At 46.6% G+C, this 27,720-nt stretch overlaps 1 protein-coding gene across 1 annotated transcript in view; it reads right to left on the reverse strand.

The window, feature by feature from the left end:
* The window catches only part of LOC117516729 (A disintegrin and metalloproteinase with thrombospondin motifs 2-like), a 117,794-nt gene that overhangs the window by 38,406 nt on the left and 51,668 nt on the right, over positions 1–27,720 (reverse strand). Inside the window, exons 14-18 of the mRNA XM_034177561.1 lie at positions 26,789–26,871; positions 11,012–11,145; positions 10,804–10,927; positions 8,361–8,441; positions 4,959–5,122 (exon numbers count right to left, since the gene is read on the reverse strand). Coding sequence (XP_034033452.1) covers positions 4,959–5,122; positions 8,361–8,441; positions 10,804–10,927; positions 11,012–11,145; positions 26,789–26,871 — 586 coding nt within the window. The remainder of the gene's footprint in view (positions 1–4,958; positions 5,123–8,360; positions 8,442–10,803; positions 10,928–11,011; positions 11,146–26,788; positions 26,872–27,720) is intronic.

Below are 27,720 nucleotides of genomic sequence, written 5' to 3' on the forward strand. Positions count from 1 at the left end.
AGCGCTACGTGAAAGCGGCGCCACAGGTGGGTTTGCAGCAGCCTGTAATATTAATATCTTTAATATGATTCGAGCGTGTGAAGCTCTTGCTTTGACCCCTGATTATTTCCCATCTTTAACTTCATAATGACATTAATTCAGGATCAGACTAGTATCTGGTGTCGTGGCAGACACAGTGTGTTTGACCAGCTGATGGTTTTATTTTCTATCTGGACTGGGACCAACAAATTCATATAAACAGTCTGATCCTCGTCTGTATTTGTTTGGACAAATAGTGTCTGAACAAATGTGGGACTGATTTTGAATAAATGTAACAGCACTGAAAATGCACATTTATGGTGAAACGCTCTTAAAACATTGATAATGGCTACACTGATTTGAGCGTGCGAAAAAAAAAACGGTCAAAAAAAAAAAACCTGTCTCCCCCCCCCCCCAAAAAAAACAAAAAAAAAAAAAACAAAAAAAAAACCGGGGGGGGGGTTGTCCTGACGGGGGAGTTCGTGGTTACATTATGGCAGAGCGCCCCCCCCCCCCCCCCATCTCACCTCTCGCGTTAGGTGAGCAACGCTGCACAGTGCAGAGTTTGTGCAGGGGGAGGGGGGAATCATTCAATGTTTGGACGAGGAGGTGGTCGAAACTGAGTAAGACATAATCATGGATAGGAAACGATCAAAGCCATCAGGTGCCCAATTTCGAAAGAAAAAGAAAGAAGAAAAGGAGAAACGAGCAAAGGAAAAAGGTATATATTGATTTACGTATTCCCGCAGCTTCACAGTGCTTTAAACAGTGTGGACGCTGAGCATCCACACACTTCAATAGCGACACAAAGCATGCAGCGAAATGAGACGAGTCATTGGATAAATGCTGGGCTTTGTCCCGCCCATCGGACGCTCAGCGTGTCTGGGGTCTATGGGGCAGTGGGCTGGCCTTGGCTGGCCCGGACGCTCATCTTCTGCATGATGATTGGATGATCTGTCTGAGGCTGAATCCCTTTTTGATTGACAGCGAAATGAGCGAATCAGCGATCTTTTGGTGTAAACAGCCGTGGGAGCATTTTTTAATTTTCACTCTGTTCTGAGTTGAACCGGAGAATTTTCTAATCCTCTTAGCGGCATTTTCTTTGTTAAAAACGACTAGCGACAAATCGAGCTTCTATTTCTGGTGTGTTTTTTTGTAGCTGCCTGTGTTTGGAGACTGACTTCTATCTCAGTTTCTGTCCCTACCGAGCAGCGGGTGCTGCTGAGCTCCTCCACCGTCACAAAGCGCTCACAGGCGGACACACTTCACACTAGCCTCGCGCCAGTCCCAGCTAGCGAGCTGCACATAATGGCAGACAATTTGAATGTTGTGGACCGGATTTTGGCGAAGCCATTTGATAGTCTTCCTTACGAAGAAGCCATGGCTGCTTCAATGGTTTGCAGGCCAAAGTTAACGCAATAGCCCCCAGTGAGTGCAGTGTTTGTGCACTGCCATGCACACAGACTGAATCTGGTTCTGTCTCAGGGGGCTAAATGCTTATCTGAGTGCAGAATATTTTTTGCGTCACTCTCTGGGTTTACCACATTTTTCTTAAAATCCACAAAGAGGATGTCTTTTCTTGAGTCTGCAGGCTGCTCAAGGTTGCCCAGAAATGCTCCCACTCGATGGAATTTCACATCACGGATAGTGAGCACTGTGGCAAACAATTATGATGCCCTCCGGCAAACGTTTGTATATAGACTGTTTTCCTCTTACTTCTTTTGCACTTCTTGTTATTTATGACAAATTACTGTGGTTTGCCTTTTTGCCTTTAAAGAGTGTTAACGTCTTCACTTGTTGCTTCCTGTTACTTATGATACACAATAGTGTTTGTTATTTCTTCTTATGTGTACAGTAATGGGTATAGAATTGACCTCTGTCGTTAGTTCATTTATTTATGATACATGATTGCGCTTTACCATTTTTGCCACTTTAATGTATAGGGGGGTTTTTTGTACATTTTTTGTCACTTCATGGTATTCTGTAATATACAGATTGTTTAACTTCTTTTGTTATTTATATGGTGCAACTTTAATGGAGGTTTAACTCTTGTTCATTATGGTGAATGGTACTCTATGATAATGCAAAGTGCACTCTGTTGGTAAAACTGAATGACGTGCAATATTTTGCCCATCGGGTGGTGCTGTAGTGCAGTTGTGCTTTCTTAAATACCTGTACTGTACATAGTTGTAATGTGAAATCAGTCTTTTGTTTTTTTATGTTCAAAAACTTTATTGAAGTAATTATTGTTTATCTTTGTGTTTGTTATTGCAGTAGACATTAAAACCGGAAATTTGTTCTTGAAAATAGCTGTTGTGAGTTAATTTGATTTGTGGGATTGGTGAGTGGGGTGTTCTGGATGAAGTTAGTGTTTTCATGGGTGGTGGGGCGGAGGTGGTGGCCACATTAGTGTGCGGGGGGGCGCACGCAGGGGGTTTCGCCCGGGGAGTAAATCACTCTAGGACCGCCACTGCTGTCCGTCACTACTGCAAACAAGAAAGGACTCAGAGCTGATCCTTGGTGTAATCCCACCTCCACCTTGAATGAGTCTGTCATTCCGACTGCACATCTCACCGCTGCCACACTATTCTTGTACATGTCCTGCACTACCCTAACATACTTCTCTGCCACTCCAGACTTCCTCATACAATACCACAGCTCTTCTCTTGGTACCCTGTCATAAGCTTTTTCTAAGTCCACAAACACACAATGTAACTCTTTCTGGCCTTCTCTGTACTTCAACAGTATTCTCAGAGCAAACACTGCATCTGTAGTGCTCTTTCTCGGCATGAAATCATATTGCTGCTCACAGATCTTCACCTGTTTTCTAAGCCTCGCTTCTGCTACTCTTTCCCATAATTTCATGCTGTGGCTGATCAAGTTTATGCCTCTGTAGTTACTGCAGCTCTGCACATCACCCTTGTTCTTGAAAATAGGAACCAGCACAGTTCGTCTCCACTCCTCAGGCATCCTCTCACTTTCCAAGATTTTATTAAATAATCTGGGTAGAAACTCTACTGCCATCTCTCCTAGACATTTCCATGCCTCCACTGGAATGTCATCTGGACCGACTGCCTTTCCACTCTTCATCCTCTTCATAGCAGCCCTCACTTCCTCCTTCCTAATCTCTTGTACTTCCTGATTTACTCTCACCACATCATCCAGCCTTTTCTCTTGCTCATTTTCTTCATTCATCAGCTCTTCAAAATATTCCGTCCACCTTCTCAGCACACACTCCTCACTTGTCAGCACATTACCATGTGCATCTTTTACCACTCTAACCTGCTGCACATCCTTTCCAGCTCTGTCCCTTTGTCTGGCCAATCAGTACAAGTTCATTTCTCCTTCCTTACTATTCAACTTCTTGTACAGCTCGCAATATGCCTATTCCTTCGCTTTTGCCACTTCTCTTTTCACCTTACGCCGCATCTCCTTGTACTCTTGTCTACTTTCTTCAGCTGTCCAACTATCTCAAAATTGTTTTGCCAACATCTTTCTCCTTATGCTTTCCTGGACCTCTTCATTCCACCACCAAGTCTCCTTGTCTTCCTACCACTGTCCAGATGTCATACCCAGCACTGTCCTAGCATCTCCCTCACCACATCTGCAGTACTTTTCCAGTTGTCCAAAATTGCTTCCCCTCCAACCAGTGCTTCTCTCACCTGCTCGCTAAATTTCACACAACAGTCTTCCTCCTTCAGCTTCCACCATCTGAGCCTTTGTTGAGCTCTCACTCTCTTCTTCTTCTTTACCTCTAAAGTCATCCTACAAACAACCATCCTATGCTGTCTAACAACACTCTCTCCTGCCACCACCTTACAGTCTCTGATTTCTTTTAGCTTGCATCTCCTATACAGAATGTAGTCCACCTGTGTGCACCTTCCTCCACTCTTATATGTGACCCTGTGCATCTCCCTTTTCTTAAAGTAGGTATTCACCACTGCCATTTCCACCCTTTTTGCAAAATCAACTACCATCTGTCCTTCCCCATTCCTATCCTTGATATCATATCTACCCATTACTTCCTCATCACCCCTGTTCCCTTCACCAACATGCCCATTGAAGTCCGCTCCTATCACCACTCTTTAATGCTTGGGCACACTCTCCACCACCTCATCTAACACATTCCAGAAATCTTCTTTCTCCTTCATCTCACAACCTCCCTGTGGGGCATTTGCACTGATGATATTCATCATCACCCCTTCAATTTCCAACTTCACACTCATCACCCTGTCAGACACTCGCTTGACCTCCAACACACTTTTAACATATTCTTCCTTTAAAATGACCCCAACACCATTTCTCTTTCTGTCCTCACCATGGTACAACAACTTTTACCCACCGCCGATGCTCCTGCTCTTACTTCCCTTCCACTTGGTCTCTTGCACACACAATATGTCTACCTTTCTCCTCTCCATCATATCAGCCAGCTCTCCCCCTTTTCCAGTCATACTACCAACATTCAAAGTCCCCACTCTCATTTCCACCCTTCTAGTTTTCTTCTTCTCCCGCTGTTTGTGGAAATGTTCTCCTCCTCTTCTTCGTCGTCTTTGCCCAGCAGTAGCCCAAATTCCACCGGCACCCTGATGGGCAACAGCACCGGTGGCGGACGTTGTTAACCTGGGCCTCGACTGATCTGATATGGAAATTCAATTCTTAGTCTGCGTAGTTGGGTTGGCTTGTTTTACACTGGATGCCCTTCCTGATGCAACCCTCTTCATTTATCCGGGCTTGGGACCGGTACTCAGATTGTACTGGCTGCACACCCCATGTGGCTGAGTTGATGGATTTATGGTTCCACGCCAAAATTACTTCCTTGCTCCTCCCCACAATGTCTTCTTTGCTCCTCCCCAAAATTACTTCCTTGCTCCTCCCCAAAATGTTCTTCTTTGCTCCTCCCCAAAATTACTTCCTTGCTCCTCCCCAGCTGAAACACTGACCATTAGCAGGACTCCGTACTTCAAGGGTCCTGTGGTCTGGATGGACTCCTGCTCATTCCTGTTGTTGTACTCCCAGGCCATGCCCCTCTCAATCACCACTCGGGATTCTGGGAGATCAGTTTCGTCATTGAGGAAGACGTGATCTGTCTCCTGGTTCTTTAGTGCTGGCGAACAAGAGAGAGATCAGAGAACATTAGTAAGGTCTGAGGTCCTGGAGCAGTTAGCCTGGACTATTGCTGCATTTAGAACCCTCGGAAGCTCGGAAAGACCAGACATAAAAAATATTTCTTCCGGAAAAGTGTGTTCATGAGATTACCTGGGCGGTAACAAGATTCCAAGGGAAAATTCTGGCTCAACAGCGCTTTCAAGGCTTTTTCCCCAAACTACAGGTCGGAACCCCCAACCTTCCGAGTGTTTTCAATGCAGCATGAAACCTCACCTGACCCAGGAGCAGTGGTGGGCACAGCTAACCAAAAAGTTAGCTTCAATAACAGCTAACCAGCTAGCCGAAAAGTTATTTTTTATAAAGCTAAACCGATAAACTACCCAAAAATTTATCAGAAGCTACAGCGAACCAATAACTTTCAGTATTCAATCTCCAGTACACTTGCAACAACTACTAACAAGCTGATTTTGAGTTTTAACACCACAATCGCTTCTGGTAGCATTAAAGGTGACCACAGACCCAAACAATGAGTCAGCACCTCTGTTTTTGTGCCCCCTGCTGGAAGCTCCCATTTACTACATATTTTGCAGCAATGAAGGTGTTGAGAGGAGCTAAGCTCAACTCTATACACCCAAATCAAGCCATTATTCCTTAACAGAATACAGCCGTGCCACAGTGAGGCAGAGGTCTTGGAAAATAAAGCAGTTTGACTTATGGTTTTGATTTTTTTTTTATTAATCCAGATAGAATAACTCCATTAATGTCAATTCTGTCATTTGTACAAAGTTAAAATATAATACATATCTTTTAATTTTAAATAATGTACTAATTCCGAAGTTTTGTAACAAACACAGACAGATGCCAAAAGGATTATGGGTAAATGAGCCTCCGCTAACACTTGTTGGTTGATTCATTCATTCTATGTAAAAAACCAACACGTTAATGTGACATGATGTGTGTGTTGGTGTTTACTTATAAATGTACTTTGTAAATTATGCCTTTATATTCATATGTAAAAAAAAAAAGCCAAAAGTCAAGTTGTGATTCAACAACCGTCTGATATAACCGGGGTCAAAATGCATAGAAAATGCCCAGAAGCTCAGACCCTTACCCATAATCCTTTGTGTACCAGTTTTATTTGTGCACCAGAATGTTGCTGTGGTTTAAACAACAAAATCCAGGACGATAATTGTAAATGAACATTATACAACCAAAATGTACATTTTTATTTCTTTAGCTGCTGCAAGCGGCTGCAACAACTATCGGCGCGCAAAGAATTATGGGATATCTCAATACTTAGGGCGAATACTGCCATGAACACTACTGGCCAGTAGATGGCAGTAGAGACAGTGAAAACTTGCCAAAACAAATATTCCAAATAAATAATCCGTGTCTGCTATGTTTAATCTGCGTGTAATTTAATAAACGCAAACCGAATTACAGACATCTTATATATATTACTCTGGAACAAAGACGGCAAACAGTGTTGAAAAGGACAATAATCAGGATGTTAAAGAGCAAACAGGAAGTGATTGCAGCTCACAGTGATTCCAATTGAAAATAATGGAGAAGCAACCTGAGCTTCTTCTGGCATTTTTACATAAAACAAACACAATAACAACGTCTATAAACCCAGAGAATATATTCACAAAAGTTTTAATGCTGTTGTCCGTGTGGAGCCTGATCAGAGCGTCTCAAATGCATTTCTCCTGTCGTGAATGTACTGAGATTACCCATAATCCACCTGGACACAGCATGTCCACACTAAAACCTTCAAAATTAGTGCATTACTTTAAAACTAAAACATATAACTGATATTTTCACTTTATAAAACCAGACGTGATGTTAATTTAAATAACCTGTCTGAAATTAGTTTGGTTAAAGTTTTATGGTACGTTTAAACATAACAATGACAAGTTATGAATGCCATGAAGTACATTCTTGGACGCTGATCACGAATGTGATGATTTGGGGCAGAGGCGTCAGGTGTCCACAGGAACTGCTGCAACCTGTTACCACGTGTTACGATTAATGGCACATGTTGCTGGAGAACTATCAGGAACCATTACGCACAGTCAAGAATAAGTTTCCGCATTGTTGTGCGCTGTTGTGCGTAACAGCGCATTGTTAAGTTCTGTCACATTGTGAATGAGGCGAACTGCCTCCTCACACACACCCATATTCATCCATCAGCTGCTGAACAATTCAGATTGCTCCAGTTTGCTCCTCAAAATCCACACCAGAAGAACTTTGTGACTACATGCTTAGTTGGGCTCTGTGCCGTGGAGTGGCACAGAGAGGAGGAGGAGACTGAGAGAACCAGATGTGTGGCTCCACACAGCTCTCGTCTCGCTTGTTTTCCCAAACATCAGGCACATGTAGCATGTGGAACACCTACAGAAGCACACTGATGAGCACTGGAACAAAACTTTTAGCCAACTTGGTGTCACTGTCCTCCTTCAGCATACTGCAGCAATGAAACTGAATGCGGTGCAGCAGGGTCAGAGAAGAACACTGTCACGCTCTATTAAGGATCACCACTAATCAAGACGGATCAACACGCTCAGTTGCAACCTTCACGACATGAGGCAAAATGAGGGTGGTGCGTGACATTCGTGGAAGATTTTTTGACAGCCAAAAACACACTCCACAAAAATCACAAATATCATGGATCAACACGCACTATTAAGAAACCTATTCAGATGTGTTAAGTCACGTTAAGAATATCAGGAATGTGCAAAGAATGACACAAATATGACATTCGTAATGTGTCCTACCTATGTGTAAACGCAACATTAACCATAAGTTAAAACTGTATGCCTCTGGATGACTTGGGTGATATTGCCGGTAAGTTAGTATGGTGTCAAGAGTCATTATCTTGTGATCAGCTCTTCTCTGACTGCAGAAGATAGAGCTGGTTTCTCCTGAACCAGCTCTCCTCTGTTTACAGGGAATAGACCTGTTTATCTGCTACAAAACATTTAACAGGTAAGCGCTAAAATCTTTGATATCAGACTTAACAAATGTTTTTAACTGTTGCAGATTTATCCACTTCACCTGCAAAAATATGTTAGCGGTCTAAAAATTATCAGACCAAAACTTATCATAAGATAATTGGTCCGATGGATGGTTTTCAGAGTTATCTGAAAAGTTAATTCGATAATGAAAACATTAGCTTTGCTAATTAGTGGTTAGCAGAACTGTGCCCACCACTGCCCAGGAGGACTTGGTCTTACCCAGAAGGTGAAGAGTTCCTTTAACCTCGTGGATCAGTAAGTGTCGTGCTTCTTTGGGGATCTCAAGGATCTTTAGGTAACCTACGAGAACAACAATCAGTCAGAGTGATCAGGAGCATGCCAACGGCAGCCGCGAGAAACCGTCACAGGCACCGTGGGTTAGCCTAACTTAACACAAAGACAGCAAGCAGGCTGCTAGCAAAGAGACCAGAACCACCCATATCAGAATCACATAGTCTGTGATCAGAACCACACACTAACTGGTCAGAACCACAGAATCTGAGATTAGAACCACACAGTCTGCAGTCAGAACCACAGAGCCTGTTATCAGAACCACACAATCTATGATCAGAACCATACAGTCTGCAATGAGAACCACACAGTCTGCAGTCAGAACCACAGTCTCTGGTCAGAACCACACAGTCTGCAGTCAGAACCACACAGTCTGCGGTGAGAACCACACAGTCTGCTGTCAGAACCACAGTCTCTGGTCAGAACCACACAATCTGCAGTCAGAACCCCAGAGCCTGTGATCAGAACCACACAGTCTGCGGTTAGAACCACACAGTCTGCTGTCAGCACCACAATCTCTGGTCAGAACCACACAGTCTGGGGTCAGAACCACACAGTCTGCGCTCAAAACCACACAGTCTCTGGTCAGAACCACACAATCTAGGGTCAGACCCAAACATTCTGCAGTCGAAAACACACAATGTGCAGTCAGAAACATAGTCTCTAGTCAGAACCAAACAATCTGCGGAAAGAAACACACAATCTTCGCTCAGAACCACACAGTCTACGGTCAGAACCACACAGTCTACGGTCAGAACCACACAGCCTGCGCTCGAAACCACACAGTTTCTGGTCAGAACCACACACTTTGCAGTCAGAACCATACAGTCTACGGTCAGAACCACACAGTCTAAGGTCAGAACCACACAGTCTGGTCAGAACCACACAGCCTGCGCTCGAAACCACACAGTTTCTGGTCAGAACCACACACTTTGCAGTCAGAACCACACAGTCTGCAGTCTCTCACGCACACCCCACATGCAAACCCACAGACCACGGAATGACAGGTGAAGACATAAGGACATAAAAGGACACAGGGAATATATATATATATATATATATATATATATATATATATATATATATATATATATATATATATATATATATATATATATATATATATATGTGTGTGTGTGTGTGTGTGTGTGTGTGATTTTTAATGTGCTTGCTATTTTTGGTATTATATATATATATATATATATATAAAAATTCAATTTCAATTTTAGTAATTTATATAGTGCCATCTCACGACAGAGTCGCCTCAAGGCGCTTCACACAGCACAATTCATAGCAGCACAAAATTAATTAAAATCGAAAAGGGCACAGTAAAAAGTAAAAACAGTACAATAAAAATAAATTACAAAGCAAATATAAAAGCATAATAAATTAACAAAAAGTCCGAAAAAGTGGGTCTTCGGTCTTAATATAAAGGTCTTCACGGTGTCGGTCTGCCTTATCCGGTTGTTAAGTGTGACGTAACGCATCATGTGATTTTCAACTTCTGGCTCCAAACAAAAAAGGCGCACTGTCATTAATATTGAGAACTGCACTGAGACGATCTGATCAGGCTGCACTTACACTGCTGCACACGGACAACAGCATTAACATCGCAACATAAAACTCTTTGTATATTGTGCCTAAAACTCTCCTGGATATATTAACTGGGTTTTTAGACGTTGTTACTGCGTTTGTTTTATGTAAAAATGTCAGACGCTCAGGTTGTTTCTCCGTTATTTTCAATGGGAGTTGCTACGAGCTGCGATCGCTTCCTGTTCATGTCGTTCAGGGAGAAAGTGAAGTTTGCACTTTAACATCCTGTTTATTGTAATAAATAATTTTTTTATTAACAAACAGACATGTATATTTTACCTGTGCATAATAAAATATGTGAAGTAAAAGAAAAAAAAGTTTTATTAAGTGTTCTGACCATAGAACCAGACGAATGCGGTTAACGGAGGTGGAGGCGGAGAAGGGAGGGACGGAGGTTTGCGCACAAGGTAAACACAAACTAAACTTAAACTGTAAATCCTTAAAAGGATCATACAGACGTAACTTTAATTGTAAACTTGGAGGTCTTTGGACCCGGGAACAGATTTATCATGTGATGCGTTACGTCAGGGCTTAACAACCGGATAGCTGCAGGTAGATTGTTCCAGAGAGCAGGGCCATGGTAAGAGAAAACTCTATACCCCACAGACTTTTTATTCACCCTTGGAACACACAGAAGTCCTGCAAGGGCCGCGCCAGTACGTAGGGTTTGACCAAGGTCACCAGGTAGGAGGGAGAAAGTCCATGAACAATTTCATAGACCAGCAACAGGACTTTATATATATATATTTTATTTGTTTTTGTTTCTTTCTTTCCTTACCCTGCTTTTTGGCACTCCGGGTGAAGTTCCCTTTGATTATTTTGCAGCTGGAATTGTCTCCCCCACAAACTCCGCAGCGATCGTCCTGTTGGTCCGAGGCGATCTGTCCATCACAGCCCACGTGCTGCCGGAGAGCAGACGTTAGCGCTGGAATCTGCTGTTGGGATGCGTTATCTATCTGTGTCAGAGCTTAAAAATAAAGAATGACCTCACACTCCCCGCCAACGCACACACTGTAGGGGTCGCTGTAGGAGCACGGCGTCCCATCATGCACCGTTTTGTTCATGGAAACTATGACCCTTGTCTCCTTTGACTGACAGTACAGCTGACAGCGCTCATCCGCTGTGGGCGGGACATACACAGGATAGGATGTGAAACATTTCAGCTCAAAACTCTGACATTTTCACTCATCAAACAGTTAAAGGGCGGGGCCAGCATGTGTGTTTGCATGTGCAGTCACGTTAGCATGTATATGTTGGTGTGTGTGTTGTTAGCATGTGTGATTGCACACCTCAGTGTGTGTGCATTCATGTTGGTGTGTGTTGGCGTGTGCTGTGGTTACAATGTGGGTGTTGGTGGGTGTTGGTGTGTGTTGGCGTGTGCTGCGGTTACAATCTGGGTGTTGGTGTGTGTTTGCGTGTGCTGCGGTTACAATCTGGGTGTTGGTGTGTGTTGCCGTGTGCTGCGGTTACAATCTGGGTGTTGGTGTGTGTTGGCGTGTGCTGCGGTTACAATCTGGTTGTTGCTGTGTGTTTGCGAGTGCTGTGGTTACAATCTGGGTGTTGGTGTGTGTTGGCGTGTGCTGAGGTTACAATCTGGGTGTTGGTGTGTGTTGGAGTGTGTTGTGGTTACAATCTGGGTGTTGCTGTGTGTTGGCGTGTGTTGTGGTTACAATCTGGGTGTTGGTGTGTGTTGGCGTGTGCTGCGGTTACAATCTGGTTGTTGCTGTGTGTTGGTGTGTGTTGTGGTTACAATCTGGGTGTTGGCGTGTGTTGCCGTGTGCTGCGGTTACAATCTGGGTGTTGGTGTGTGTTGCCGTGTGCTGCGGTTACAATCTGGTTGTTGCTGTGTGTTTGCGAGTGCTGTGGTTACAATCTGGGTGTTGGTGTGTGTTGGCGTGTGCTGAGGTTACAATCTGGGTGTTGGTGTGTGTTGGAGTGTGTTGTGGTTACAATCTGGGTGTTGCTGTGTGTTGGCATGTGTTGTGGTTACAATCTGGGTGTTGGTGTGTGTTGGCGTGTTCTGCAGTTACAATCTGGGTGTTGGTGTGTGTTGGCGTGTGCTGCGGTTACAATCTGGGTGTTGGTGTGTGTTGGCGTTTGCTGTAGTTACAATCTGGGTGTTGGTGTGTGTTGGCGTTTGCTGCAGTTAAAATCTGGGTGTTGGTGTGTTTTGACATGTTCTGCAGTTACAATCTGTGTGTTGGTGTTTTCTGCGGTTACAGTCCGGGTGTTGCCGTGTTCTGTGGTTACAGTCTGGGTGTTGGTGTGTGTTGGCATGTTCTGCGATTACAGTCTGGGTGTTGGTGTGTGTTGGCATGTTCTGCGATTACAGTCTGGGTGTTGGTGTGTGCTCGGGTCACAATCTGGGTGTTAGCATGTTCTATGGTTACAGTCTGGGTGTTGGTGTGTGTTGACATGTTCTTCGGTTACAGTCTGGGTGTTGGTGTGTGTTGACATGTTCTTCGGTTACAGTCTGGGTGTTGGTGTGTGTTGGTGTGTTCTACAGTTACAATCTGGGTGTTGGCGTGTTCTGTGGTTACAATCTGTGTGTTGGTGTGTGTTGACATGTTGTGCAGTTACAGTCTGGGTGTTGGTGTGTGTTAGCATGTTCTGCAGTTACAATCTGTGTGTTGGTGTGTTTTGATATGTTCTGCGGTTACAGTGTGGGTGTTGGTGTGTTCTACAGTTACAATCTGGGTGTTGGTGTGTTCTGTGGTTACAGTCTGGGTGTTGGTGTGTGTTGGCGTGTTCTGCAGTTATAATCTGTGTGTTGGTGTGTGTTGACATGTTCTGCGGTTACAATCTGGGTGTTGGTGTGTGTTGGCGTGTTCTGCGGTTACAATCTGTGTGTTGGTGTGTGCTGCGGTTACAGTGTGGGTGTTGGTGTGTGCTGCGGTTACAGTCTGGGTGTTGGTGTGTTCTGCGGTTACAATCTGGGTGTTGGTGTGTTCTGCGGTTACAATCTGTATGTTGGTGTGTGTTGACATGTTCTGTGATTACAGTCTGGGTGTTGGTGTGTGCTCCGGTCACAATCTGGGTTTTGGCGTGTTCTGTGGTTACAGTCTGCGTGTTGGTGTGTGTCGACATGTTCTTCGGTTACAGTCTGGGTGTTGGTGTGTGTTGGTGTGTTCTACAGTTACAATCTGGGTGTTGGCGTGTTCTGTGGTTACAATCTGTGTGTTGGTGTGTGTTGACATGTTGTGCAGTTACAGTCTGGGTGTTGGTGTGTGTTAGCATGTTCTGCAGTTACAATCTGTGTGTTGGTGTGTTTTGATATGTTCTGCGGTTACAGTGTGGGTGTTGGTGTGTTCTGTGGTTACAGTCTGGGTGTTGGTGTGTGTTGGCGTGTTCTGCAGTTATAATCTGTGTGTTGGTGTGTGTTGACATGTTCTGCGGTTACAATCTGGGTGTTGGTGTGTGTTGGCGTGTTCTGCGGTTACAATCTGTGTGTTGGTGTGTGCTGCGGTTACAGTGTGGGTGTTGGTGTGTGCTGCGGTTACAGTCTGGGTGTTGGTATGTTCTGCGGTTACAATCTGGGTGTTGGTGTGTTCTGCGGTTACAATCTGGGTGTTGGTGTGTTCTGCGGTTACAATCTGTATGTTGGTGTGTGTTGACATGTTCTGTGATTACAGTCTGGGTGTTGGTGTGTGCTCCGGTCACAATCTGGGTTTTGGCGTGTTCTGTGGTTACAGTCTGCGTGTTGGTGTGTGTCGACATGTTCTTCGGTTACAGTCTGGGTGTTGGTGTGTGTTGGTGTGTTCTGCGGTTACAATCTGGGTGTTGGTGTGTGTTGGCGTGTTCTGCGGTTACAATCTGTGTGTTGGTGTGTGCTGCGGTTACAGTGTGGGTGTTGGTGTGTGCTGCGGTTACAGTCTGGGTGTTGGTGTGTTCTGCGGTTACAATCTGGGTGTTGGTGTGTTCTGCGGTTACAATCTGTATGTTGGTGTGTGTTGACATGTTCTGTGATTACAGTCTGGGTGTTGGTGTGTGCTCCGGTCACAATCTGGGTTTTGGCGTGTTCTGTGGTTACAGTCTGCGTGTTGGTGTGTGTCGACATGTTCTTCGGTTACAGTCTGGGTGTTGGTGTGTGTTGGTGTGTTCTACAGTTACAATCTGGGTGTTGGCGTGTTCTGTGGTTACAATCTGTGTGTTGGTGTGTGTTGACATGTTGTGCAGTTACAGTCTGGGTGTTGGTGTGTGTTAGCATGTTCTGCAGTTACAATCTGTGTGTTGGTGTGTTTTGATATGTTCTGCGGTTACAGTGTGGGTGTTGGTGTGTTCTGTGGTTACAGTCTGGGTGTTGGTGTGTGTTGGCGTGTTCTGCAGTTATAATCTGTGTGTTGGTGTGTGTTGACATGTTCTGCGGTTACAATCTGGGTGTTGGTGTGTGTTGGCGTGTTCTGCGGTTACAATCTGTGTGTTGGTGTGTGCTGCGGTTACAGTGTGGGTGTTGGTGTGTGCTGCGGTTACAGTCTGGGTGTTGGTATGTTCTGCGGTTACAATCTGGGTGTTGGTGTGTTCTGCGGTTACAATCTGGGTGTTGGTGTGTTCTGCGGTTACAATCTGTATGTTGGTGTGTGTTGACATGTTCTGTGATTACAGTCTGGGTGTTGGTGTGTGCTCCGGTCACAATCTGGGTTTTGGCGTGTTCTGTGGTTACAGTCTGCGTGTTGGTGTGTGTCGACATGTTCTTCGGTTACAGTCTGGGTGTTGGTGTGTGTTGGTGTGTTCTGCAGTTACAATCTGGGTGTTGGTGTGTTCTGCGGTTACAATCTGGGTGTTGGCGTGTTCTGCAGTTACAGTCTGGGTGTTGGTGTGTGTTAGCATGTTCTGCAGTTACAATCTGTTTGTTGGTGTGTTTTGACATGTTCTACGGTTACAATGTGGGTGTTGGTGTGTTCTGCAGTTACAATCTGTGTGTTGGTGTGTGTTGACATGTTCTGCGGTTACAATCTGGGTGTTGGTGTGTGTTGGCGTGTTCTGCGGTTACAATCTGTGTTGGTGTGTGCTGCGGTTACAGTGTGGGTCTTGGTGTGTGCTGCAGTTACAGTCTGGGTGTTGGTATGTTCTGCGGTTACAGTTTGGGTGTTGGTGTGTTCTGCGGTTACAATCTGTGTGTTGGTGTGTGTTGACATGTTCTGCAGTTACAGTCTGGGTGTTGGTGTGTTCTGCAGTTACAATTTGGGTGTTGGCATGTTCTTAGGTTACAGTCTGGGTGTTGGTGTGTGTTAGCATGTTCTGTGGTTACAGTTTGGGTGTTGGTGTGTGTTGGCGTGTGCTGTGGTCACAATCTGGGTGTTGGTGTGTGTTGGCGTGTTCTGCGGTTACAGTCTGGGTGTTGGTGTGTTCTGCGGTTACAGTCTGGGTGTTGGTGTGTTTTGACATGTTCTGCGGTTACAGTCTGGGTGTTGGTGTGTGTTGGCGTGTTCTGCGGTTACAATCTGTGTGTTGGTGTGTGTTGTATGTTCTGTGGTTACAATCTGTGTGTTGGTGTGTGTTGACATGTTCTGCGGTTACAGTCTGGGTGTTGGTGTGTTCTGCAGTTATAATCTGGGTGTTGGCGTGTTCTCCGGTTACAGTCTGGGTCTTGGTGTGTGTTAGCATGTTCTGTGGTTACAATTTGGTGTTGGTGTGTGTTGGTGTGTGTTGGCGTGTGCTGCGGTCACAATCTGGGTGTTGGTGTGTGTTGGCGTGTTCTGCAATTATAGTCTGGGTGTTGGTGTGTTCTGCGGTTACAGTCTGGGTGTTGGTGTGTTTTGACATGTTCTGCGGTTACAATCTGGGTGTTGGTGTGTTTTGACATGTTCTGCAGTTACAATCTGTGTGTTGCTTTGTGCTGCGGTTACAGTGTGGGTGGTGGCGTGTGCTGCGGTTACAATCTGGGTGTTGATGTGTGTTGGTGTGTTGCGGTTACAATCTGGGTGTTGGTGTGTGTTCACGTGTGCTGCGGTTACAATCTGGGTGTTGGTGTGTGTTTGCATGTTGTGCAGTTACAGTCTGGGTGTTGGTGTGTGTTAGCATGTTCTGCGGTTACAGTGTGGGTGTTGGTGTGTTCTGTGGTTACATTCTGGGTGTTGGTCTGTGTTGGCGTGTTCTGCAGTTACAATCTGTGTGTTGGTGTGTGTTGACATGTTCTGCGGTTACAATCTGGGTGTTGGTGTGTGTTGGCGTGTTCTGCGCTTACAATCTGTGTGTTGGTGTGTGCTGCGGTTACAGTGTGGGTGTTGGTGTGTGCTGCGGTTACAGTCTGGGTGTTGGTATGTTCTGCGGTTACAATCTGGGTGTTGGTGTGTTCTGCAGTTACAATCTGTGTGTTGGTGTGTGTTGACATGTTCTGCGGTTACAGTCTGGGTGTTGGTGTGTTCTGCAGTTATAATCTGGGTGTTGGCGTGTTCTCCGGTTACAGTCTGGGTCTTGGTGTGTGTTAGCATGTTCTGTGGTTACAATTTGGTGTTGGTGTGTGTTGGTGTGTGTTGGTGTGTGTTGGCGTGTTCTGCAATTACAGTCTGGGTGTTGGTGTGTTCTGCGGTTACAGTCTGGGTGTTGGTGTGTTTTGACATGTTCTGCGGTTACAGTCTGGGTGTTGGTGTGTGTTAGCATGTTCTGTGGTTACAATTTGGGTGTTGGTGTGTGTTGGCGTGTTCTGCAGTTACAATCTGGCTGTTGGTGTGCGCTGCGGTTAAAATCTGTGTGTTGGCATGTGTTATGGTTATAGTCTGGGTGTTGCTGTGTGTTGGTGTGTGCTGTGGTTACAATCTGTGTGTTGATGTGTGTTGACATGTTCTGCGGTTACAGTCTGGGTGTTGGTGTGTGTTAGCATGTTCTGCAGTTACAATCTGGGTGTTGGTGTGTGCTGAGGTTACAATCTGGATATTGGCGTGTTCTGTGGTTACAATCTGTGTGTTGGTGTGTGTTGACGTTCTGCGGTTACAGTCTGGGTGTTGGCGTGTGTTGGTGTGTTCTGCAGTTACAATCTGTGTGTTGACATGTTCTGCTGTTACAGTCTGGGTGTTGGTGTGTGTTGGTGTGTTCTGCGGTTACAGTCTGGGTGTTGCTGTGTGTTGGTGTGTGTTGGCGTGTTCTGCGGTTAGTCTGGGTGTTGGTGTGTGCTCCGGTCACAATCTGGGTGTTGGCATGTTCTGTGGTTACATTCTGGGTCTTGGTGTGTGTTGACATGTTCTTCGGTTACAGTCTGGGTGTTGGTGTGTTTTGGTGTGTTCTGCAGTTACAATCTGTGTGTTGGTGTGTTCTGCAGTTACATTCCGGGTGTTGGCATGTTCTGCGGTTACAATCTGTATGTTGGTGTGTGTTGACATGTTGTGCAGTTACAGTCTGGATGTTGGTGTGTGTTAGCATGTTCTGCAGTTACAAACTGTGTGTTGGTGTGTTTTGACATGTTCTGCGGTTACAGTGTGGGTGTTGGTGTGTTCTGTGGTTACAGTCTGGGTGTTGGTGTGTGTTGGTGTGTTCTGCAGTTACAATCTGTGTGTTGGTGTGTGTTGACATCTTCTGCAGTTACAGCCTGGGTGTTGTTGTGTGTTGGCGTGTTCTGTGGTTACAATCTGTGTGTTGGTGTGTGCTGTGGTTACAGTGTGGGTGTTGGTGTGTGCTGCGGTTACAGTGTGGGTGTTGGTATGTTCTGCGGTTACAATCTGGGTGTTGGTGTGTTCAGAGTTACCATCTGTGTGTTGGTGTGTGTTGACATGTTCTACGATTACAGTGTGGGTGTTGGTGTGTGCTCCGGTCACAATCTGGGTGTTGGCGTGTTCTGTGGTTACTGTCTGGGTGTTAGTGTGTGTTGACATGTTCTTCGGTTACAGTCTGGGTGTTGGTGTGTGTTAGCATGTTCTGCAGTTACAATCTGTGTGTTGGTGTGTTTTGACATGTTCTGCGGTTACAGTGTGGGTGTTGGTGTGTTCTGTGGTTACAGTCTGGGTGTTGGTGTGTGTTGGCATATTCTGCAGTTACAATCTGTGTGTTGGTGTGTGTTGACATGTTCTGCGGTTACAGTCTGGGTGTTTGTGTGTGTTGGTGTGTTCTGCAGTTACAATCTGTGTTGGTTTGTGTTGGTGTGTTCTGCGGTTACAGTCTGGGTGTTTGTGTGTGTTGGTGTGTGTTGGCATGTTCTGCGGTTAGTCTGTGTGTTGGTGTGTTCTGCAGTTACAGTCTGGGTGTTGGTGGGTGTTACCATGTTCTGTGGTTACAATTTGGGTATTGGTGTGTGTTGGCGTGTTCTGTGGTTACAAGCTGGGTGTTGGCGTGTTCTGCGGTTACAATTTGGGTGTTGGTGTGTGTTGGCATGTTCTGCGGTTACAATCTGTGTGTTGGTGTGTGCTCCGGTTACAATTTGGGTGTTGGTGTGTGCTGTGGTTACAATCTGTGTGTTGGCATGTGTTATGGTTACAGTCTGGGTGTTGCTGTGTGTTGGTGTGTGCTGTGGTTACAATCTGTGTGTTGGATTACAGTCTGGGTGTTGGTGTGTGTTGGCGTGTTCTGTAGTTATAATCTGGGTGTTGGCGTGTTCTGCGGTTACAGTCTGGGTGTTGGTGTGTGTTAGCATGTTCTGTGGTTACAATTTGGGTGTTGGTGTGTGTTATCGTGTTCTGCAGTTACAATCTGGGTGTTGGTGTGCGCTGCGGTTAAAATCTGTGTGTTGCCATGTGTTATGGTTACAGTCTGGGTGTTGCTGTGTGTTGGTGTGCTGTGTTTACAATCTGTGTGTTGATGTGTGTTGACATGTTCTGCGGTTACAGTCTGGGTGTTGGTGTGTGTTGGCGTGTTCTGTAGTTACAATCTGGGTGTTGGCGTGTTCTGCGGTTACAGTCTCGGTGTTGGTGTGTGTTAGCATGTTCTGCAGTTACAATCTGGGTGTTGGTGTGTGCTGAGGTTACAATCTGGATATTGGCGTGTTCTGTGGTTACAATGTGTGTGTTGGTGTGTGTTGATGTTCTGCGGTTACAGTCTGGGTGTTGGTGTGTTCTGCGGTTACAGTCTGGGTGTTGGTGTGTTCTGCAGTTACAATCTGGGTGTTGGCGTGTTCTGCGGTTACAGTCTGGGTCTTGGTGTGTGTTAGCATGTTCTGTGGTTACAATTTGGTGTTGGCGTGTTCTGCGGTTACAGTCTGGGTCTTGGTGTGTGTTAGCATGTTCTGTGGTTACAATTTGGTGTTGGCGTGTTCTGCGGTTACAGTCTGGGTCTTGGTGTGTGTTAGCATGTTCTGTGGTTACAATTTGGTGTTGGCGTGTGCTGCGGTCACAATCTGGGTGTTGGTGTGTGTAGGCGTGTTCTGCAATTACAGTCTGGGTGTTAGTGTGTTCTGCGGTTACAGTCTGGGTGTTGGTGTGTTTTGACATGTTCTGCGGTTACAATGTGGGTGTTGGTGTGTTTTGACATGTTCTGCAGTTACAGTCTGTGTGTTGCTGTGTGCTGCGGTTACAGTGTGGGTGTTGGTGTGTGCTGCAGTTACAATCTGTGTTGGTTTGTGTTGGTGTGTTCTGCGGTTACAGTCTGGGTGTTTGTGTGTGTTGGTGTGTGTTGGCATGTTCTGCGGTTAGTCTGTGTGTTGGTGTGTTCTGCAGTTACAGTCTGGGTGTTGGTGGGTGTTACCATGTTCTGTGGTTACAATTTGGGTGTTGGTGTGTGTTGGCGTGTTCTGTGGTTACAAGCTGGGTGTTGGCGTGTTCTGCGGTTACAATTTGGGTGTTGGTGTGTGTTGGCATGTTCTGCGGTTACAATCTGTGTGTTGGTGTGTGCTCCGGTTACAATTTGGGTGTTGGTGTGTGCTGTGGTTACAATCTGTGTGTTGGCATGTGTTATGGTTACAGTCTGGGTGTTGCTGTGTGTTGGTGTGTGCTGTGGTTACAATCTGTGTGTTGGATTACAGTCTGGGTGTTGGTGTGTGTTGGCGTGTTCTGTAGTTATAATCTGGGTGTTGGCGTGTTCTGCGGTTACAGTCTGGGTGTTGGTGTGTGTTGGCATGTTCTGTGGTTACAATTTGGGTGTTGGTGTGTGTTATCGTGTTCTGCAGTTACAATCTGGGTGTTGGTGTGCGCTGCGGTTAAAATCTGTGTGTTGCCATGTGTTATGGTTACAGTCTGGGTGTTGCTGTGTGTTGGTGTGCTGTGTTTACAATCTGTGTGTTGACATGTTCTGCGGTTACAGTCTGGGTGTTGGTGTGTGTTGGCGTGTTCTGTAGTTACAATCTGGGTGTTGGCGTGTTCTGCGGTTACAGTCTCGGTGTTGGTGTGTGTTAGCATGTTCTGCAGTTACAATCTGGGTGTTGGTGTGTGCTGAGGTTACAATCTGGATATTGGCGTGTTCTGTGGTTACAATGTGTGTGTTGGTGTGTGTTGATGTTCTGCGGTTACAGTCTGGGTGTTGGTGTGTTCTGCAGTTACAGTCTGGGTGTTGGTGTGTTCTGCAGTTACAATCTGGGTGTTGGCGTGTTCTGCGGTTACAGTCTGGGTCTTGGTGTGTGTTAGCATGTTCTGTGGTTACAATTTGGTGTTGGCGTGTGCTGCGGTCACAATCTGGGTGTTGGTTTGTGTAGGCGTGTTCTGCAATTACAGTCTGGGTGTTAGTGTGTTCTGCGGTTACAGTCTGGGTGTTGGTGTGTTTTGACATGTTCTGCGGTTACAATGTGGGTGTTGGTGTGTTTTGACATGTTCTGCAGTTACAGTCTGTGTGTTGCTGTGTGCTGCGGTTACAGTGTGGGTGTTGGTGTGTGCTGCAGTTACAATCTGGGTGTTGGTGTGTTCTGCGGTTACAGTCTGGGTGTTGGTGTGTGTTGGCGTGTTCTGCAGTTACAATCTGCGTGTTGGCGTGTTCTGCGGTTACAGTCTGGGTGTTGGTGTGTGTTGGCGTGTTCTGCGGTTAGTCTGAGTGTTGGTGTGTGTTGGTGTGTTCTGCAGTTACAGTCTGGGTGTTGGTGGGTGTTACCATGTTCTGTGGTTACAATTTGTGTGTTGGTGTGTGTTGGTGTGTGCTGCGGTTACAGTGTGGGTGTTGGTGTGTGCTGCAGTTACAGTCTGGGTGTTGGTGTATTCTGCGGATACAATCTGTGTGTTGGTGTGTGTTGACATGTTCTGCGGTTACAGTCTGGGTGTTGGTGTGTTCTGCGGTTACAGTCTGGGTGTTGGTGTGTTTTGACATGTTCTGCGGTTACAGTGTGTGTGTTGGTGTGTTTTGACATGTTCTGCAGTTACAATGTGTGTGTTGCTGTGTGCTGCGGTTACAGTGTGGGTGTTGGTGTGTGTTGGTGTGTTCTGCGCTTACAGTCTGGGTGTTGGTGTGTGTTGGCGTGTTCTGCGGTTAGTCTGAGTGTTGGTGTGTGTTGGTGTGTTCTGCGCTTACAGTCTGGGTGTTGGTGTGTGTTGGCGTGTTCTGCGGTTAGTCTGAGTGTTGGTGTGTGTTGGTGTGTTCTGCAGTTACAGTCTGGGTGTTGGTGGGTGTTACCATGTTCTGTGGTTACAGTTTGGGTGTTGGTGTGTGTTGGCGTGTGCTGCGGTTACAAGCTGGGTGTTGACGTGTTCTGCGGTTGCGGTCTGGGTGTTGGCGTGTGCTGTGGTTATGGTCTGGGTGTTGCTGTGTGCTGTGGTTACGGTCTGGGTTTTGACGTGTGCTGCGGTTGCAGTCTGGGTGTTGGTGTGTGCTGCAGTTACAGTCTGGGTGTTGGTGTATTCTGCGGTTACAATCTGTGTGTTGGTGTGTGTTGGTGTGTGCTGCGGTTACAGTGTGGGTGTTGGTGTGTGCTGCAGTTACAGTCTGGGTGTTGGTGTATTCTGCGGTTACAATCTGTGTGTTGGTGTGTGTTGACATGTTCTGCGGTTACAGTCTGGGTGTTGGTGTGTTCTGCAGTTACAATCTGGGTGTTGGCGTGTTCTGCGGTTACAGTCTGGGTGTTGGTGTGTGTAGGCATGTTCTGCAATTACAATCTGGGTGTTGGTGTGTTCTGCGGTTACAGTCTGGGTGTTGGTGTGTTTTGACATGTTCTGCGGTTACAGTGTGTGTGTTGGTGTGTTTTGACATGTTCTGCAGTTACAATGTGTGTGTTGCTGTGTGCTGCGGTTACAGTGTGGGTGTTGGTGTGTTCTGCGGTTAGTCTGAGTGTTGGTGTGTGTTGGTGTGTTCTGCAGTTACAGTCTGGGTGTTGGTGTGTGTTGGCGTGTTCTGCGGTTAGTCTGAGTGTTGGTGTGTGTTGGTGTGTTCTGCAGTTACAGTCTGGGTGTTGGTGTGTGTTGGCGTGTTCTGTAGTTATAATCTGGGTGTTGGCGTGTTCTGCGGTTACAGTCTGGGTGTTGGTGTGTGTTAGCATGTTCTGTGGTTACAATTTGGGTGTTGGTGTGTGTTATCGTGTTCTGCAGTTACAATCTGGGTGTTGGTGTGCGCTGCGGTTAAAATCTGTGTGTTGCCATGTGTTATGGTTACAGTCTGGGTGTTGCTGTGTGTTGGTGTGCTGTGTTTACAATCTGTGTGTTGATGTGTGTTGACATGTTCTGCGGTTACAGTCTGGGTGTTGGTGTGTGTTGGCGTGTTCTGTAGTTACAATCTGGGTGTTGGCGTGTTCTGCGGTTACAGTCTCGGTGTTGGTGTGTGTTAGCATGTTCTGCAGTTACAATCTGGGTGTTGGTGTGTGCTGAGGTTACAATCTGGATATTGGCGTGTTCTGTGGTTACAATGTGTGTGTTGGTGTGTGTTGATGTTCTGCGGTTACAGTCTGGGTGTTGGTGTGTTCTGCGGTTACAGTCTGGGTGTTGGTGTGTTCTGCAGTTACAATCTGGGTGTTGGCGTGTTCTGCGGTTACAGTCTGGGTCTTGGTGTGTGTTAGCATGTTCTGTGGTTACAATTTGGTGTTGGCGTGTTCTGCGGTTACAGTCTGGGTCTTGGTGTGTGTTAGCATGTTCTGTGGTTACAATTTGGTGTTGGCGTGTGCTGCGGTCACAATCTGGGTGTTGGTGTGTGTAGGCGTGTTCTGCAATTACAGTCTGGGTGTTAGTGTGTTCTGCGGTTACAGTCTGGGTGTTGGTGTGTTTTGACATGTTCTGCGGTTACAATGTGGGTGTTGGTGTGTTTTGACATGTTCTGCAGTTACAGTCTGTGTGTTGCTGTGTGCTGCGGTTACAGTGTGGGTGTTGGTGTGTGCTGCAGTTACAATCTGTGTTGGTTTGTGTTGGTGTGTTCTGCGGTTACAGTCTGGGTGTTTGTGTGTGTTGGTGTGTGTTGGCATGTTCTGCGGTTAGTCTGTGTGTTGGTGTGTTCTGCAGTTACAGTCTGGGTGTTGGTGGGTGTTACCATGTTCTGTGGTTACAATTTGGGTGTTGGTGTGTGTTGGCGTGTTCTGTGGTTACAAGCTGGGTGTTGGCGTGTTCTGCGGTTACAATTTGGGTGTTGGTGTGTGTTGGCATGTTCTGCGGTTACAATCTGTGTGTTGGTGTGTGCTCCGGTTACAATTTGGGTGTTGGTGTGTGCTGTGGTTACAATCTGTGTGTTGGCATGTGTTATGGTTACAGTCTGGGTGTTGCTGTGTGTTGGTGTGTGCTGTGGTTACAATCTGTGTGTTGGATTACAGTCTGGGTGTTGGTGTGTGTTGGCGTGTTCTGTAGTTATAATCTGGGTGTTGGCGTGTTCTGCGGTTACAGTCTGGGTGTTGGTGTGTGTTGGCATGTTCTGTGGTTACAATTTGGGTGTTGGTGTGTGTTATCGTGTTCTGCAGTTACAATCTGGGTGTTGGTGTGCGCTGCGGTTAAAATCTGTGTGTTGCCATGTGTTATGGTTACAGTCTGGGTGTTGCTGTGTGTTGGTGTGCTGTGTTTACAATCTGTGTGTTGACATGTTCTGCGGTTACAGTCTGGGTGTTGGTGTGTGTTGGCGTGTTCTGTAGTTACAATCTGGGTGTTGGCGTGTTCTGCGGTTACAGTCTCGGTGTTGGTGTGTGTTAGCATGTTCTGCAGTTACAATCTGGGTGTTGGTGTGTGCTGAGGTTACAATCTGGATATTGGCGTGTTCTGTGGTTACAATGTGTGTGTTGGTGTGTGTTGATGTTCTGCGGTTACAGTCTGGGTGTTGGTGTGTTCTGCGGTTACAGTCTGGGTGTTGGTGTGTTCTGCAGTTACAATCTGGGTGTTGGCGTGTTCTGCGGTTACAGTCTGGGTCTTGGTGTGTGTTAGCATGTTCTGTGGTTACAATTTGGTGTTGGCGTGTGCTGCGGTCACAATCTGGGTGTTGGTTTGTGTAGGCGTGTTCTGCAATTACAGTCTGGGTGTTAGTGTGTTCTGCGGTTACAGTCTGGGTGTTGGTGTGTTTTGACATGTTCTGCGGTTACAATGTGGGTGTTGGTGTGTTTTGACATGTTCTGCAGTTACAGTCTGTGTGTTGCTGTGTGCTGCGGTTACAGTGTGGGTGTTGGTGTGTGCTGCAGTTACAATCTGGGTGTTGGTGTGTTCTGCGGTTACAGTCTGGGTGTTGGTGTGTGTTGGCGTGTTCTGCAGTTACAATCTGCGTGTTGGCGTGTTCTGCGGTTACAGTCTGGGTGTTGGTGTGTGTTGGCGTGTTCTGCGGTTAGTCTGAGTGTTGGTGTGTGTTGGTGTGTTCTGCAGTTACAGTCTGGGTGTTGGTGGGTGTTACCATGTTCTGTGGTTACAATTTGTGTGTTGGTGTGTGTTGGTGTGTGCTGCGGTTACAGTGTGGGTGTTGGTGTGTGCTGCAGTTACAGTCTGGGTGTTGGTGTATTCTGCGGATACAATCTGTGTGTTGGTGTGTGTTGACATGTTCTGCGGTTACAGTCTGGGTGTTGGTGTGTTCTGCGGTTACAGTCTGGGTGTTGGTGTGTTTTGACATGTTCTGCGGTTACAGTGTGTGTGTTGGTGTGTTTTGACATGTTCTGCAGTTACAATGTGTGTGTTGCTGTGTGCTGCGGTTACAGTGTGGGTGTTGGTGTGTGTTGGTGTGTTCTGCGCTTACAGTCTGGGTGTTGGTGTGTGTTGGCGTGTTCTGCGGTTAGTCTGAGTGTTGGTGTGTGTTGGTGTGTTCTGCGCTTACAGTCTGGGTGTTGGTGTGTGTTGGCGTGTTCTGCGGTTAGTCTGAGTGTTGGTGTGTGTTGGTGTGTTCTGCAGTTACAGTCTGGGTGTTGGTGGGTGTTACCATGTTCTGTGGTTACAGTTTGGGTGTTGGTGTGTGTTGGCGTGTGCTGCGGTTACAAGCTGGGTGTTGACGTGTTCTGCGGTTGCGGTCTGGGTGTTGGCGTGTGCTGTGGTTATGGTCTGGGTGTTGCTGTGTGCTGTGGTTACGGTCTGGGTTTTGACGTGTGCTGCGGTTGCAGTCTGGGTGTTGGTGTGTGCTGCAGTTACAGTCTGGGTGTTGGTGTATTCTGCGGTTACAATCTGTGTGTTGGTGTGTGTTGGTGTGTGCTGCGGTTACAGTGTGGGTGTTGGTGTGTGCTGCAGTTACAGTCTGGGTGTTGGTGTATTCTGCGGTTACAATCTGTGTGTTGGTGTGTGTTGACATGTTCTGCGGTTACAGTCTGGGTGTTGGTGTGTTCTGCAGTTACAATCTGGGTGTTGGCGTGTTCTGCGGTTACAGTCTGGGTGTTGGTGTGTGTAGGCATGTTCTGCAATTACAATCTGGGTGTTGGTGTGTTCTGCGGTTACAGTCTGGGTGTTGGTGTGTTTTGACATGTTCTGCGGTTACAGTGTGTGTGTTGGTGTGTTTTGACATGTTCTGCAGTTACAATGTGTGTGTTGCTGTGTGCTGCGGTTACAGTGTGGGTGTTGGTGTGTTCTGCGGTTAGTCTGAGTGTTGGTGTGTGTTGGTGTGTTCTGCAGTTACAGTCTGGGTGTTGGTGTGTGTTGGCGTGTTCTGCGGTTAGTCTGAGTGTTGGTGTGTGTTGGTGTGTTCTGCAGTTACAGTCTGGGTGTTGGTGGGTGTTACCATGTTCTGGGGTTACAGTTTGGGTGTTGGTGTGTGTTGGCGTGTGCTGCGGTTACAAGCTGGGTGTTGACGTGTTCTGCGGTTGCGGTCTGGGTGTTGGCGTGTGCTGTGGTTATGGTCTGGGTGTTGCTGTGTGCTGTGGTTATGGTCTTGGTGTTGGCGTGTGCTGTGGTTACAGTCTGGGTGTTGGCATGTGTTATGGTTACGGTCTGGGTGTTGCTGTGTGTTGGTGTGTGCTGTGGTTACAATTTGGGCCTTCAGAGGAGGGCCTTTTCTGAGTGGGACCTGAGATGAGAACATGGCTACACGACACAGTGCTGGACATATGATGACAATACACGAAAGAGAGACGGCATGTGCTGCGGTTATGGTCTGGGTGTTGGCGTGTGCTGTGGTTACGGTCTGGGTGTTGCTGTGTGCTGTGGTTACAGTCTTGGTGTTGGCGTGTGCTGCTGTTATGGTCTGGGTGTTGGCGTGTGCTGCGGTTACGGTCTGGGTGTTGCTGTGTGCTGCGGTTATACTCTGGGTGTTGCTATGTGCTGTGGTTATGGTCTGGGTGCTGCTGTGTGCTGTTGTTACGGTCTGGGTTTTAGCGTGTGCTGCGGTTGCGGTCTGGGTGTTGATGTGTGCTGCCGTTACGGTCTGGGTGTTGATGTGTGCTGCCGTTACGGTCTGGGTGTTGGCGTGTGCTGCGGTTACAGTCTGAGTGTTGCTGTGTGCTGTGGTTACGGTCTGGGTTTTGGCGTGTGCTGTGGTTATGGGCTGGGTGTTGCCATGTGATGGCGTGTGTTGCGGTTATGGTCTGGGTGTTGCCGTGTGTTGGCGTGTGCTGCGGTTACGGTCTGGGTGTTGGTATGGCAGCCAGTGATGTTTTCTTCCTTCGTGTTGGTAAAACACATTCCAGACTCTGCACTGTTCTTCTCTGTCAACAATAAACAAAAGCAGTGAAAAATGTTAAAAATAACAAATGTTTTCCACAAAAATATCGGCGATCTGCAATGCGATTAGCACATGGGGTGCGCGTAGAGGATGTACACCGCGTTGTCTGATCATATGATCGGTGGGCTGCGATGTGATGAGCCCATGCTATGTTGTCAGCAAACGGAGCGCACGGGACAGCTGAACTCTGCGCTGACTGGCTGACTCACCAGCGCGTGGTCTGCCGCAGGACACCACATGACATGGATTATGTTTTATGCCATGGTGGACGGAGCATTTGTGAGCTGGTGACATCAGTACACAGCGCAGCTGGGCCAGACGGGCTTCCCTGGCTGTTGTCTGCCCAGCACTGTGAAACGCATCTGAGGCTGTACTGGACATGAGTTCACATGTTTATTTATGGTGTCATAGGTTGGACCAGTGGTGGGCACAGTCCCGCTAATCCGCTAACCGCTAATTATTGAAGCTAACGTTTTCATTAGCGGATTAGCTTTCCAGATAACTTTAGTTCCGATACGTTTTAGACCGCTAACACATTTTTGCAGGCATAGTGAATAAATCAAAGATGATAGTGTCTGTTAGATGTTTTGGAGCAGACAGATAGCCATGAATGGTAGAGCTCTAACCTCTGCAGGCAGAAGAGAGATGGCTACCAGAGAGAAAAGAAAAGAGAGGGAAAAAAGATTTCACTGTTGTCTGGCACAGGCAGGCAGTTTTGACTTATGGTTATAATGTTAAACAAACTAATTCCGGACAGGTTATTAAAATTAACATCACATCTGTCATTTTACAAAGTGAAAATATCAGCTATATGTTTTAATTTTAAAGTAAT

Source organism: Thalassophryne amazonica, chromosome 9 (genome assembly GCF_902500255.1).
Source record: "Thalassophryne amazonica chromosome 9, fThaAma1.1, whole genome shotgun sequence".
NCBI classification, from domain to species: domain Eukaryota; kingdom Metazoa; phylum Chordata; class Actinopteri; order Batrachoidiformes; family Batrachoididae; genus Thalassophryne; species Thalassophryne amazonica.